This window comes from Musca domestica, unplaced genomic scaffold (assembly GCF_030504385.1).
Source record: "Musca domestica strain aabys unplaced genomic scaffold, Musca_domestica.polishedcontigs.V.1.1 4, whole genome shotgun sequence".
In the NCBI taxonomy this organism is placed as follows: domain Eukaryota; kingdom Metazoa; phylum Arthropoda; class Insecta; order Diptera; family Muscidae; genus Musca; species Musca domestica.
The window spans coordinates 27,619,117-27,632,911 of NW_026712328.1; the positions used below are offsets into that span (position 1 = coordinate 27,619,117).

At 32.2% G+C, this 13,795-nt stretch overlaps 3 protein-coding genes across 4 annotated transcripts; all 3 read right to left on the reverse strand.

The window, feature by feature from the left end:
- Positions 1-19: 19 nt before the first annotated feature.
- On the reverse strand, positions 20-2,683 carry LOC101894522 (tryptophan--tRNA ligase, cytoplasmic). Of its 2 annotated transcripts, none has more exons than XM_005175611.4 (6): positions 2,488-2,683; positions 2,282-2,362; positions 1,991-2,219; positions 1,746-1,928; positions 424-1,003; positions 20-363 (listed from the first exon to the last, which is right to left on the reverse strand). In XM_005175611.4, exons 1-6 carry the CDS (start codon positions 2,579-2,581, stop codon positions 262-264), a joined length of 1,269 nt encoding a protein of 422 aa, XP_005175668.2. In that variant the 5' UTR covers positions 2,582-2,683; the 3' UTR covers positions 20-261. The 2 variants fall into 2 exon arrangements, with proteins under 2 accessions (XP_005175668.2, XP_005175667.2); XM_005175610.4 differs by having other exon boundaries at positions 2,282-2,365.
- A 4,048-nt stretch (positions 2,684-6,731) lies between these two features.
- Positions 6,732-9,431, reverse strand: LOC131804208 (tryptophan--tRNA ligase, cytoplasmic-like). Its single transcript, XM_059126710.1, has 5 exons — positions 9,238-9,431; positions 8,942-9,170; positions 8,693-8,875; positions 6,963-7,542; positions 6,732-6,894 (listed from the first exon to the last, which is right to left on the reverse strand). The coding sequence occupies exons 1-5, from the start codon at positions 9,350-9,352 to the stop codon at positions 6,778-6,780; spliced, it is 1,224 nt and encodes a 407-aa protein (XP_058982693.1). The 5' UTR covers positions 9,353-9,431; the 3' UTR covers positions 6,732-6,777.
- Positions 9,432-10,725: 1,294 nt separating this feature from the next.
- On the reverse strand, positions 10,726-13,420 carry LOC109612900 (tryptophan--tRNA ligase, cytoplasmic). The gene is made up of 5 exons (XM_059126711.1): positions 13,227-13,420; positions 12,931-13,159; positions 12,682-12,864; positions 10,949-11,528; positions 10,726-10,880 (listed from the first exon to the last, which is right to left on the reverse strand). Exons 1-5 carry the CDS (start codon positions 13,339-13,341, stop codon positions 10,764-10,766), a joined length of 1,224 nt encoding a protein of 407 aa, XP_058982694.1. The 5' UTR covers positions 13,342-13,420; the 3' UTR covers positions 10,726-10,763.
- Between the last annotated feature and the right edge of the window lie 375 nt (positions 13,421-13,795).

A 13,795-nucleotide genomic window follows, 5' to 3' on the forward strand; every position in this document is an offset into this window, starting at 1 on the left:
ACCACGGCTTACAGTTGAATATCGTTCAAATATTTGCAATGCAATTTTATTTTGAAATTCCTTATAATTTTAAATACTTTATCGACATTGTAGGCTTTTGTATTGTTGTATATAATTGTTTTATTCTAAACGCAAAAAGAACTTTAATGTATTTCTAAAAAATAATTTTTTATCGTATTACAAGCGAAAATAAATAAAAAAAATATTTTTAATTGTGACAAAGTCGTAGTAACACTATGTGCAAATAACAGTTTAACTTGCTTAGCCGAACTTCAACGGACGTATTTCCATAAATTTCTGTAAAACTTCATCAGTCACCAACTTACGAGCAGCTTGATGGCGTTCCACAATAGGAGTTACAGTCTAATAAATATACGGCAATATTATTAAATTTATATACTAGTTAAACGTTTGGAAACTCACCTCAATCGCAATCTTTTTAATTTCACCCGTTAACAATTCACCCTTACTATAGGCAAGGCGTATCTCTTCAAGTTTTTCGTCGTCTTCCAAAAAGAATTTGAGTAATTGGTAGGCAACATCAATATCTGGTATGCCACCTAATTTTCGGTGTTCCTCTACAGTAACGCGGCCACCCGAAAAGGCATATTTATTAATTTTATTTTTAATCTGTTTGGGAGTATCGGTCAAAAAAACAGCCGAGTTTTGTTCACTGGCAGACATTTTGGACTTAGCACCTTGTAAGGCGGGGAAGAAAGTCGAATGTATCAGTGCGCATTTGGGAAAGCCTAAACGTGGTGCTACATCTCTGCACATGCGGAAATATGGATCTTGATCAATAGCGCAAGGTATAAGGCAGTGGGTTTTTTTATTTCCGAAAATAAATGGAAATGTACTTGAAAGAGCTGGTGCAGCTTGAACAGCGGGGAATCCAATTTTGCCAATAATATCGGAGTCTCCAAATCCAAAAATACCCTTAACTTGGTTAAAAGTTACACATTTTTGCATGCGTATGATGTTTTGATAGAATGCTGGACATTGTCTAAAAGAAAAAATGTTGAAATTTAAAAATATTTTATAGAAATATCGATGTGATTTAATCAAAACAATAAAGGCATTTTTGGTATAAACTTAAATGCGCGCATATTTTACTAAAAAATCAATTATTGATCTTATTTAGAGTTCGTCACTTATTTTTTCGTTTATATCGGGTCATCTAAAATTTATTTTTTTAGGAATAGAATCCTACCACATTTGGTCTTGAATATAATTTGAAACCATCTGTGGGAAAGTTATTCTTTGTATCCAGACTTTAACATCATAATATCTTTGGGTGTTAATTCATACCTTCCAAGGTATAGGGTCTCATAATTTGCCAAATACCTCTTACTAAAGCGGCTAAAGTCATTAACATTTGAGTTTTAAGATACTTTATGAAAAAAGTTGTATGCCTAGCATTATTTATAATGTCATATGTATTAATGGCGGCCGAAGTCCCGCTATGCTATGTACATTTAAGTTATGAGATTTTTAACGGGACGCAGAGTTCGTCACCTATTTATGGCCCATTTCATAATTCAGATACTTTATGGGTAACAATTTTGAACGAATGGAAAAAAAGTCATAAATTCCAACCGAAGACCTGATATCGAGAACACATTTTAGACACAAACAAAATCACTACATTTTTGGTGGCAGTTTTTTAACTCAATTATCTTTACACATTTGAAAAAGTCGTACTACTATTTTTGCATTTAAAATAATAAAAATTGAAAAACTCTTACCCCATAAAAGTTAAATTATTAAAAATAAACGTCTTTTCGACATCAAATCCCATGGCGATAATATCCTTTGCATTTTCGTGTGCCAATTTAATAGCATCTTCAACTTTCAAATCTTTCCACAATGTCTTTTCATCATCAGACATTTGTATAACCAAAGGCACATCGAATGCTTCTTGGAGATATCTAAATAGTAAAATCCGTTTAATTACAATGGCTCATAATATGCGCCATGCAACAATAATTACTTTGTCATAATGAATGGAATTAAATGGCCCAAATGGAGTGATTCTGAGCTTGGTCCCCGACCCGTATACAAGTAAAATGCCTTGCCTTGTTCCTTGAGCGTTAAAATGGTATTGAGCTCACGATGAGAAAAAAATATTCCACGGCGTATTAAATGATGTGCTGGCTTGCCAGTTATCTTTTCAATACGTGCTATTAATTCGTCATCGATTCGGGATGAACCAAAGCGTTCTAAAAAGAAACAAACTTATATTATAGAGTCCAATATATAAATATGCTGTATTATTACATACTGATTAACTTCTCATAATCGATGCCAGTATCACTGGTACTGGAAACATTCCATGGATCCACAACATCATTTTGGTCATCACCTACTGTGAACAACACAACAATACTATAAATCGGTTGTTTGGTTTCATCTCTTTTCTTCTAAATGATTCATTCAGAGTAGTGGAGTAGCACCTTCCGAATTCTAAATTGGCAATATGATCTTTACCTGTCACCTCTTCACCAGTAACAACTTGCTCGTCAGTCTCCTTGGCATTGTTAAGAGTCAAAGCCTCCACGCCCTCGGCAACAGTTTCACTCATAATTCCTACTGTCTATTAGCTTTTATAAGTTTTTAAAACTACAAAGAATAAATGCTGCAATGTGGAATGAAACGTGTCTGCTCTAAAAATTATAGAGTTCTGTGGTTCCGAAAGTAACAGTTCAGAGAAATATTCTTTAAAAGGAACTATCAGCTGTTCCTAAAGGGGTAAAAACGTAAAAGGATTTTTTACGGCTTGAAATTACGACTACATAAAATCTTTACCCGAATGTACACTGAATCACAATAAATTTCACTATGGAAACTTTAAATTTAATTTGACAGTTAGCCCGGGTAAAAACTTAATTGCTCTGTTTCAGAATCTGCAAGAATATACTAGGCTTTCATTTTTTTCTATATCATAAAGAGAAAATAGGTTATCGTAGTAAAAACTTACATTCTTACATACAAAGGAAGCCCCACCAATTTTACAAGTTTTATAAATAGAAAGGAAACTTTCAATAAAATTAAATATTTGCAAACTCTCACTGAAAGAACTGTCAAAATTTCTTTCTCTAACCGCTCTCTTTTACAGAACTTTCGGGTTAGCGGCAACTTCCAGTAACTTTTTGTAACAATTGTTACAAATTTTAGGGCAACCAGACACACCTAATATATGTAAACGGACTATATGTCATTGGCTGAATCCGTCAATATCTATAAAAGAGAGAAATGTTTGCACGTTTGATGAAATGTTTATTTGATTGTTGGTTTGTAATTTATGGACTCAGAAGCCGCTAAACAGTTTTCCAAATAAACAAACCGCTAAACAAATTTCCAAATATACTACAGCATCGCCCGAAAGTAACATAGGCTACATACATTTTTGAAATTCCACTTGGAACTGGAGATATAGCATCAGATTCGTAGGTACCTCCAAAAAAATTAGATTTTGTATGCACACATCTGTTGATTGGTTATATACACAGTCTCTAAATTTGGATAAGCTAGACGGAAAAGTCCTTTATGTACTTTCACTTTAAGCATTTTGAAATCTACAGAATTTGAATATGTTCTAAACAATTTTCATAAATTGAAAATAATGCTATGTTTAGTTAGAACTTTTTTTCAGGGTTAACCTACTTCAAGAGGATTTATTTGAAGTATAAGTAGTGGATATGACAATTTTAATCAAAATCCAGTGGTTTAGCCTATTTATATGTAAACGTACTATAATACACATTAAAGTTGACATGTTAAGCCAAGAAAATAAAAAAAATAAAATCATATGGTAGTTCTGCCTTTCTTGATTTCATTGTACCGTGGTCAGAACTATTATTTATTAATTTACTTGAATGTTAAGGTAAATGTGTAAGTATATTAGAAGCTTGAAGTCATGGCGGGCCATATTTTGTGACATTTCGTAAATTTATTGCACTAAAATCCTGCCGCCGTTTTTCATTATAATTTGAAATTAATATGCCTAGCCGTGCCTTCAAGCTTTTTATGTACTTGCACCTTAAGAATACAAAAAATGCTTTGCTTGAATGGCTTAAGTCATAAGCTGGCTTCTTCGTATAAGAACAAAGAAGAAATGTGTTGACTTTTTCGATGTTGGCCTTAAGGTGGAAATACATAAAGCGCTTATTTGGCTAGCTTAAGTCATCGGCTGGAACAATGGAGTTTTAGGTTAACTTAGTTCGATTTTGGCCCTAGACTCCTTTCTTTCATTTCCGAAGAATCCAGCCAATGACCTAAGTCGGCCGAACGAAATCAGGTAGGCCACAATGTTTTTTTTTAACACACTGTAGGTGAGTGTAGTTCTCCTAAAATTCTTAACAAAATTTTCGGAAAGTTAGCGACCAAAATTAAGTAGTCGCTGAGTCCTTCCGATAGAAACAGTGCTGTCAATTTTAATTTAAGCTTTTCGTTCATAATTTTGGCGATGTTTGTCGATAAGTTAGAAAAAAATGAGGTTGAGAGTCCTGCTACAGGTCGTCCGTTAACACAAAAGTTCTGAAAAAAGGGAAGCGTTTCGAAAGGGAACTTCTGAAATACTGAATACCAACTCCTCTACTTCTCCCTCTGGTGATTTACATTTTGACAAGCAATTTCATTTCATTTATTTACCTTACAAAGAAATATAAATAAGCCCACAGGTCCATGGTAGAAGAATACAGGTAGTCGCTTCGACACAGCTGCTGGGACAATGAACTGACAAACCAATTTTGGAATTGAAAATGTTGAATGAAATATTATTAAAATTTGTAAAAATTGTTGAAAAATGCATATTGTAACAACCTCCGATTTGCATCATATAAGAAAATAAATAAAAATGTACTTATTTTAGACAAAACAATTTTAAAATTTTGACATATCAATGTTCGCAAGCGTTGATGCATCTACCTATATTCTTCTACCATGCCACAGGTCCCATAACTTATATTATCTATCTACAATACACCAACATAATACAAATTCAATGATTAATTCAAACTTAAATAGCATATTAAATCAATAATTTATCTTAAAAATTCACGAGAAACTCGAACCCTACACCTCGAACCCTAAACAATAGTTTAGTAGAGCAGTGAAAAAGTGTAGCAGAAACGAGCTAAAAATAAGAGAGAAATATTTTATTACTCACTAAACAGAGTATAAATAGTAACTTACATTATAACACCCCACAAAAAAAATTAAGAAGATAATATAGTGGCTCCCCAGCCCAACAAAAAGAAATAAAAGAAAAACCCATAATAAACCGATGCAACCACTACAAAAACATAGCCTACATATTTAGGCGAAGGTACTCAATTACTTTAATCCTAAACAGATAATTGGTATAGGCAAACGTACGTAAGGCCAAAGCAAGCTGATTTCACAATCTCACCACCCTAACCACAAAGGATCTCTCACCAATGGATGACGAAAACCTTGGACACAACAATTGAGGATTTCGAGATGATCAACAAAACACAAAGTTGTCACGAAGAGGTGAGTGAAATTTCACATAACACTGTAATGAATTTGAAGAATACGAAGATCAATGTAGCTGCTAAATGGCAATCTCAGGAGGTCATTAACAAAACAAGAACCATGATCACCGCGACGCAAGCCATACACGTAACGAACAATCGAATTTACTGCCCTACGAATACGTTGCATCTGAGAAGAAGTAGTGTCGGAGACTACCTCCAGACAATAATTTACCTGCGACAACAGCACTCTCTTCCTAACATGTTTATTTCAAAATCGCAGGCCTAATAATATTTTTCGACGAATTTTTTATTTTTGCGTGCTCTATTTCTTTCAATGACGGGCAAATATTTTGTTTTGACAAATAAGGTGATTGTTCGCAAGTTTTACTTTTCACAATTCTCTTGCAAAATACATTAAAACTAAGAATTTGAAACAAACCGTTTAAATTTACCCTGTTTTCAATGAAGTTAAAATTGACAAGATATATTACAGAAAATGCTTATATGAAATGAATTAACATTGTTAATTTTATCATGCCATATTTTTGAAAATATAGGCATTTCATTCATTCATTTCTGCATGGTAAAATTAAGAAGGTAAATAATCTCTGCATTTTCTGTAAAATACCTTGGCAAAGTTCACTGAATAAAAATCTCTTCCATCTCTGATTTGTGTATATACAATGGATTTGTAAATAAAAATTTTGACTATGAGACGTCCTTTCGACCTGGCAATTCCTTTTGACGTTACCGTCAGTTAACTCGCCTTGTATAATTCAGGACTTAATATAGGTTTAAAGAATATTTAACTACTTTTTCTGTTCTACTGTGTTTTCTGCATAAATTAACTCTGTAATAAGAAGCGCACCTACATAAAATAATTTTCCAATGTACATTTTATCTAGTTCTTACCTTTTTATGTCTTTGTTGCATGATGTAAAAACCCAATATTTTGTACAAAATAACCAGTAAATGAAAGAGGGTGAAAAGAACAATTTGGAAAGTTCAGTTACGGAGTGTTGTAAAATTTAGAAATTTCCCAGTAACATCACCTGAATAAAAACAGTTTAAAGCGTCCAACACTAAAGAACTGTTCTATTATAACACTAAAGAACTTTTACAAAGCTAATTTTCTAGAATTTGCAAACCCTCACAACTTGCTCTAGTTTAGAAAACTTTTAAGTTAACGAACAACATCCAATAATACAAAATACAAAGCAAAATAACAACGCATTTTATGAATGAGCATGAACAATTTATTTTATGTTTCATAATTAAATCACACTGCGAGACCACCTTCGAATTTCAAAGGACGTATTTCCATATAAGATTTTAAAACTTCATCCGATATTTGTTTACGCACTGCTTGGTGGCATTCCACAATTGGTGTTACGGTCTTCATAAAATATTTGAATATTAGTATGTATAAGAAGTACATATGTATAATTTAAACAGACTACTTACTTCAATGGCTATTTTCTTTATTTCTCCAGTGAGCATATATCCCTTAGAATAATCAGCATGAATCCTCTTCAATTTCTCGTCATCATCGAGGAAGAAGTATAATAATTGAAAGGCAACATCAATTTCGGGTATACCGCCAAGTTTGCGATGTTCCTCCACAGTACTGCGACCACCAGAAAACGCATATTTATTTATTTTGCTCTTAATAGTGTCAGGATTGTCCGTAAGAAATATTGCCGAATTCTCATCACTTGCAGACATTTTCGATCTAGCACCTTGTAGAGCGGGGAAAAATATCGAATGTATTAAAGCGCATTTCGGAAAGCCCAATCGAGGAGCGACATCTCGACACATACGAAAATAAGGATCTTGGTCGATGGCACACGGAACTAAACAATGGACTTTCTGATCTCCAAATATGAACGGAAACGTACTGGAAAGTGCCGGAGCAGCCTGAACTACGGGAAAAGCAATCTTTCCTACTAAATCTGATTCGACAAATCCAAAAATACCTTTAACTTGATTAAAGGTGACACATTTTTGCATACGTACGACGTTTTGATAGAATGCGGGACATTGACTGCAAAGAGAATATATCAACAAATTCATACATAATTGCACTGAACAATATTTTGAAGCAGCCCATACAAGTTATGAAATGCAATCTTTTCCTTACATTTATATTACTGAAATTAATATGGTGGAGAATCAAATTTTACATAGTAACGAAGAACTAATTCAAAAACCTTTTAGTGAATTCCTTGTTATTTATGTCAAATAACTAAATTGGGTTTTAACATGTTCTACCTCATGAATGCTAATACCTCAAAAATTATAGAGGCAAAAAAAGAAAAACAAATAAACAAGAAAAAATGAAAGACAAACGTTCAAAGCATGTTTACCTTAGAACTTTTTTCCGGGTTAACATTCGTTATGAAGATACTGATACTGTTAAATCGGAATATAATCTCAAAATTGTCTTAATGTTTCCTCGCAATATTCTGAATGTCAATTTATATTTTAAAATTCAAACTATTTTTGTATGCTGAAGCTAATGTTATGAAGCTAATGTCAAAAAAAAAAAGAAAAAAAATCTCAAAGAATTCGCCTCCATTTTCAAAGCTAAAGCTACTGGTATCCGTGAACCTAAATATATACAGGGTTTAAATATACAATTTTATCCGTTTGAGCCTTCATTATCACCATACAAAGTAAATCTCACAATCGGATTTATTTTAAATCTGATATAGAATCTACATTTACACACATAATTTAAAGCGAAGTCAAAAATTGTACGTTAATTCCAAAGAGCTTTATTAATATTATCTCATGAGCTAAACCAATAGTGAAAATCCTTTTTTATTATTATTTTTTTTTAATTGCCATTAGCGAGAATCATATTTTATTCTATCGTTAACTAGGGAGAGTCTAGTATCACATTATTTTGACGTTAAAGGCATTAAGGATATTAACCAGTTTTCTCATTGAACTGAAATATTGGTTTCCAATTTTTTGAAAGAAAATCCAAGCAATTCAACTCATTTTAAAAATGAGGAAAAATATCAAATAAATGGGAATAACTTTGGAGAAATTCTGACGGAAACCGGGCGTAGCCTCAGGGCTGTATTTCAGTGGTTTCATAATTATGTTCTACTTCCTTATTGTACCATGATGGAATCTTTTCCACTAAATCTTTGTTCTTTAAATAAAATATAAAAAGTCAAACTTACCCCATAAAATTTAAATCATTGAATATAAATGTTTTCTCTGGATTGAAACCCATTGCTATAATATCTTTGGCATTCTCATGGGCCAATGTAATAGATTCTTCAACTTTTAAGTCTTTCCATATTGTTTTTTCATCATCGGACATTTGAATGACCAGCGGAACATCAAAGGCTTCTTGAAGATATCTTATTATGAAGGTACAAAAAAGCTTTCAAATTATCTATTTTCACCTTAACTACCATATTACATACTTTGTCATAATGAATGGTATCAAGTGACCCAAATGCAATGACTCAGAGCTGGGGCCACGTCCAGTGTATAAATAAAATGGTTTGCCTTGTTCTTTCAATGTCAGAATTGTGTCCAATTCACGATGGGAAAAGAATATCCCACGTCGAATGAAATGATGAGCTGGTTTGCCGGTTATCTTTTCAATACGTTTTATTATCGTGTCATCTATTCTGGACGAACCAAAGCGTTCTGAAACGAAAATATATAAATACATTTTTACAACAACAACGCTATTTTAATTTGTGCACTTCCTTACCTATTAACTTGTCATAATTAATTCCAGAATCGCTATTACTGGCTACTGTCCATGGATCAACAATATCATCTCCTTCTGTAGTCAGATTAACAATATGTTCTTTATTATCAGTCATTATTTAATAGTAGCTATTCGAACAACTGATTTTTTAAATATTTCTCGATCAACTAACTAACGCACATTTCAGTGAAACGTTTTTATACTCATATTAATAAATAAAGGGCATACCCCCAAAGCGAACAAAATATAGATGTATATCCATATGGTGATTACTCATGCTATCAGAGAAATGAATAGCTTGAAATAATAGCAAGGTGTTTCCCCCTTTTTTTTTAAATTGAAACATACATATTTACGCTTCATAGTGTATTATAAACAGATGCATTAATTATATAAATATAGTACAAATATATAATATAGTGTTGTATAGTAAACAATTGAAAAGGAGGTTCAAACCATGGTACAATGAAGACAGGATAGGGCATAGCTATCAACTGAATACAATTTTTATACCCCCACCCCCACTATGGTAATGTCAAAATTATTAAACAAATAGAACATGATTTTAAAAAGAAATTGTGATCGTCGATAAAATTTTTGCGTTTTTGTTTATTTATTCAAAATCAATGCAACAAGTTGTCTGATAATAAACAACATCTGGTATTTGATTTAATTGTAATTCCAACATTACAACCCATACTGGCAGGCCTCTTTAATTGCAAATTTTTCTAACTTAGTCTACTTGTCTTCATTGTACCATGAGTAGAACTATTGTTTATATGTGCCATTACATGGTAAGCAGATTTGTAAATAAAAATTTTGACTATGAGACGTCCTTTTGACCTGGCAATTCCTTTTGACGTTACCGTCAGTTAACTCGCCTTGTATATTTTCTTGTTCTATGAAAATATAAAATGAAAAATATTTCCTTTATAAAATTTTCCATTCGACATTTCTTTCCTTTATAAATGTTTTCATTTCACATTTTCATAAAACGAGAATTGAGGCCCAGGACTTAATATGGGTTTAAAGAATATTTAACTACTTTTTCTGTTCTACTGTGTTTTCTGCATAAATAAACTCTGTAATAAGAAGCGAACCTACATATATTATTACAAAACAAAATAATTTGCCAATGTACATTTTATCTAGTTCTTACCTTTTTATATCTTTGTACCATGATGTAAAAACCCAATATTTTGCACAAAATAACCAGTAAATGAAAGAGGGTGAAAAGAACAATTTGGAAAGTTCAGTTACGGAGTGTTGTAAAATTTAGAAATTTCCCAGTAACATCACCTGAATAAAAACAGTTTAAAGCGTCCAACACTAAAGAACTGTTCTATTATAACACTAAAGAACTTTTACTAAGCTAATTTTCTAGAATTTGCAAACCCTCACAACTTGCTCTAGTTTAGAAAACTTTTAAGTTAACGAACAACATCCAATAATACAAAATACAAAGCAAAATAACAACGCATTTTATGAATGAGCATGAACAATTTATTTTATGTTTCATAATTAAATCACACTGCAAGACCACCTTCGAATTTCAAAGGACGTATTTCCATATAAGATTTTAAAACTTCATCCGATATTTGTTTACGCACTGCTTGGTGGCATTCCACAATTGGTGTTACGGTCTTCATAAAATATTTGAATATTAGTATGTATAAGAAGTACATATGTATAATTTAAACAGACTACTTACTTCAATGGCTATTTTCTTTATTTCTCCAGTGAGCATATATCCCTTAGAATAATCAGCATGAATCCTCTTCAATTTCTCGTCATCATCGAGGAAGAAGTATAATAATTGAAAGGCAACATCAATTTCGGGTATACCGCCAAGTTTGCGATGTTCCTCCACAGTACTGCGACCACCAGAAAACGCATATTTATTTATTTTGCTCTTAATAGTGTCAGGATTGTCCGTAAGAAATATTGCCGAATTCTCATCACTTGCAGACATTTTCGATCTAGCACCTTGTAGAGCGGGGAAAAATATCGAATGTATTAAAGCGCATTTCGGAAAGCCCAATCGAGGAGCGACATCTCGACACATACGAAAATAAGGATCTTGGTCGATGGCACACGGAACTAAACAATGGACTTTCTGATCTCCAAATATGAACGGAAACGTACTGGAAAGTGCCGGAGCAGCCTGAACTACGGGAAAAGCAATCTTTCCTACTAAATCTGATTCGACAAATCCAAAAATACCTTTAACTTGATTAAAGGTGACACATTTTTGCATACGTACGACGTTTTGATAGAATGCGGGACATTGACTGCAAAGAGAATATATCAACAAATTCATACATAATTGCACTGAACAATATTTTGAAGCAGCCCATACAAGTTATGAAATGCAATCTTTTCCTTACATTTATATTACTGAAATTAATATGGTGGAGAATCAAATTTTACATAGTAACGAAGAACTAATTCAAAAACCTTTTAGTGAATTCCTTGTTATTTATGTCAAATAACTAAATTGGGTTTTAACATGTTCTACCTCATGAATGCTAATACCTCAAAAATTATAGAGGCAAAAAAAAGAAAAACAAATAAACAAGAAAAAATGAAAGACAAACGTTCAAAGCATGTTTACCTTAGAACTTTTTTCCGGGTTAACATTCGTTATGAAGATACTGATACTGTTAAATCGGAATATAATCTCAAAATTGTCTTAATGTTTCCTCGCAATATTCTGAATGTCAATTTATATTTTAAAATTCAAACTATTTTTGTATGCTGAAGCTAATGTTATGAAGCTAATGTCAAAAAAAAAAAAGAAAAAAAATCTCAAAGAATTCGCCTCCATTTTCAAAGCTAAAGCTACTGGTATCCGTGAACCTAAATATATACAGGGTTTAAATATACAATTTTATCCGTTTGAGCCTTCATTATCACCATACAAAGTAAATCTCACAATCGGATTTATTTTAAATCTGATATAGAATCTACATTTACACACATAATTTAAAGCGAAGTCAAAAATTGTACGTTAATTCCAAAGAGCTTTATTAATATTATCTCATGAGCTAAACCAATAGTGAAAATCCTTTTTTATTATTATTTTTTTTTAAATTGCCATTAGCGAGAATCATATTTTATTCTATCGTTAACTAGGGAGAGTCTAGTATCACATTATTTTGACGTTAAAGGCATTAAGGATATTAACCAGTTTTCTCATTGAACTGAAATATTGGTTTCCAATTTTTTGAAAGAAAATCCAAGCAATTCAACTCATTTTAAAAATGAGGAAAAATATCAAATAAATGGGAATAACTTTGGAGAAATTCTGACGGAAACCGGGCGTAGCCTCGGGGCTGTATTTCAGTGGTTTCATAATTATGTTCTACTTCCTTATTGTACCATGATGGAATCTTTGCCACTAAATCTTTGTTCTTTAAATAAAATATAAAAAGTCAAACTTACCCCATAAAATTTAAATCATTGAATATAAATGTTTTCTCTGGATTGAAACCCATTGCTATAATATCTTTGGCATTCTCATGGGCCAATGTAATAGATTCTTCAACTTTTAAGTCTTTCCATATTGTTTTTTCATCATCGGACATTTGAATGACCAGCGGAACATCAAAGGCTTCTTGAAGATATCTTATTATGAAGGTACAAAAAAGCTTTCAAATTATCTATTTTCACCTTAACTACCATATTACATACTTTGTCATAATGAATGGTATCAAGTGACCCAAATGCAATGACTCAGAGCTGGGGCCACGTCCAGTGTATAAATAAAATGGTTTGCCTTGTTCTTTCAATGTCAGAATTGTGTCCAATTCACGATGGGAAAAGAATATCCCACGTCGAATGAAATGATGAGCTGGTTTGCCGGTTATCTTTTCAATACGTTTTATTATCGTGTCATCTATTCTGGACGAACCAAAGCGTTCTGAAACGAAAATATATAAATACATTTTTACAACAACAACGCTATTTTAATTTGTGCACTTCCTTACCTATTAACTTGTCATAATTAATTCCAGAATCGCTATTACTGGCTACTGTCCATGGATCAACAATATCATCTCCTTCTGTAGTCAGATTAACAATATGTTCTTTATTATCAGTCATTATTTAATAGTAGCTATTCGAACAACTGATTTTTTAAATATTTCTCGATCAACTAACTAGCGCACATTTCAGTGAAACGTTTTTATACTCATATTAATAAATAAAGGGCATACCCCCAAAGCGAACAAAATATAGATGTATATCCATATGGTGATTACTCATGCTATCAGAGAAATGAATGGCTTGAAATAATAGCAAGGTGTTTCCCCCTTTTTTTTTAAAAAATTGAAACATACATATTTACGCTTCATAGTGTATTATAAACAGATGCATTAATTATATAAATATAGTACAAATATATAATATAGTGTTGTATAGTAGACAATTGAAAAGGAGGTTCAAACCATGGTACAATGAAGACAGGATAAGGCATAGCAATCAACTGAATACAATTTTTATACCCCCACCATTCTATGGTAATGTCAAAATTATTAAACAAATAGAACATGATTTT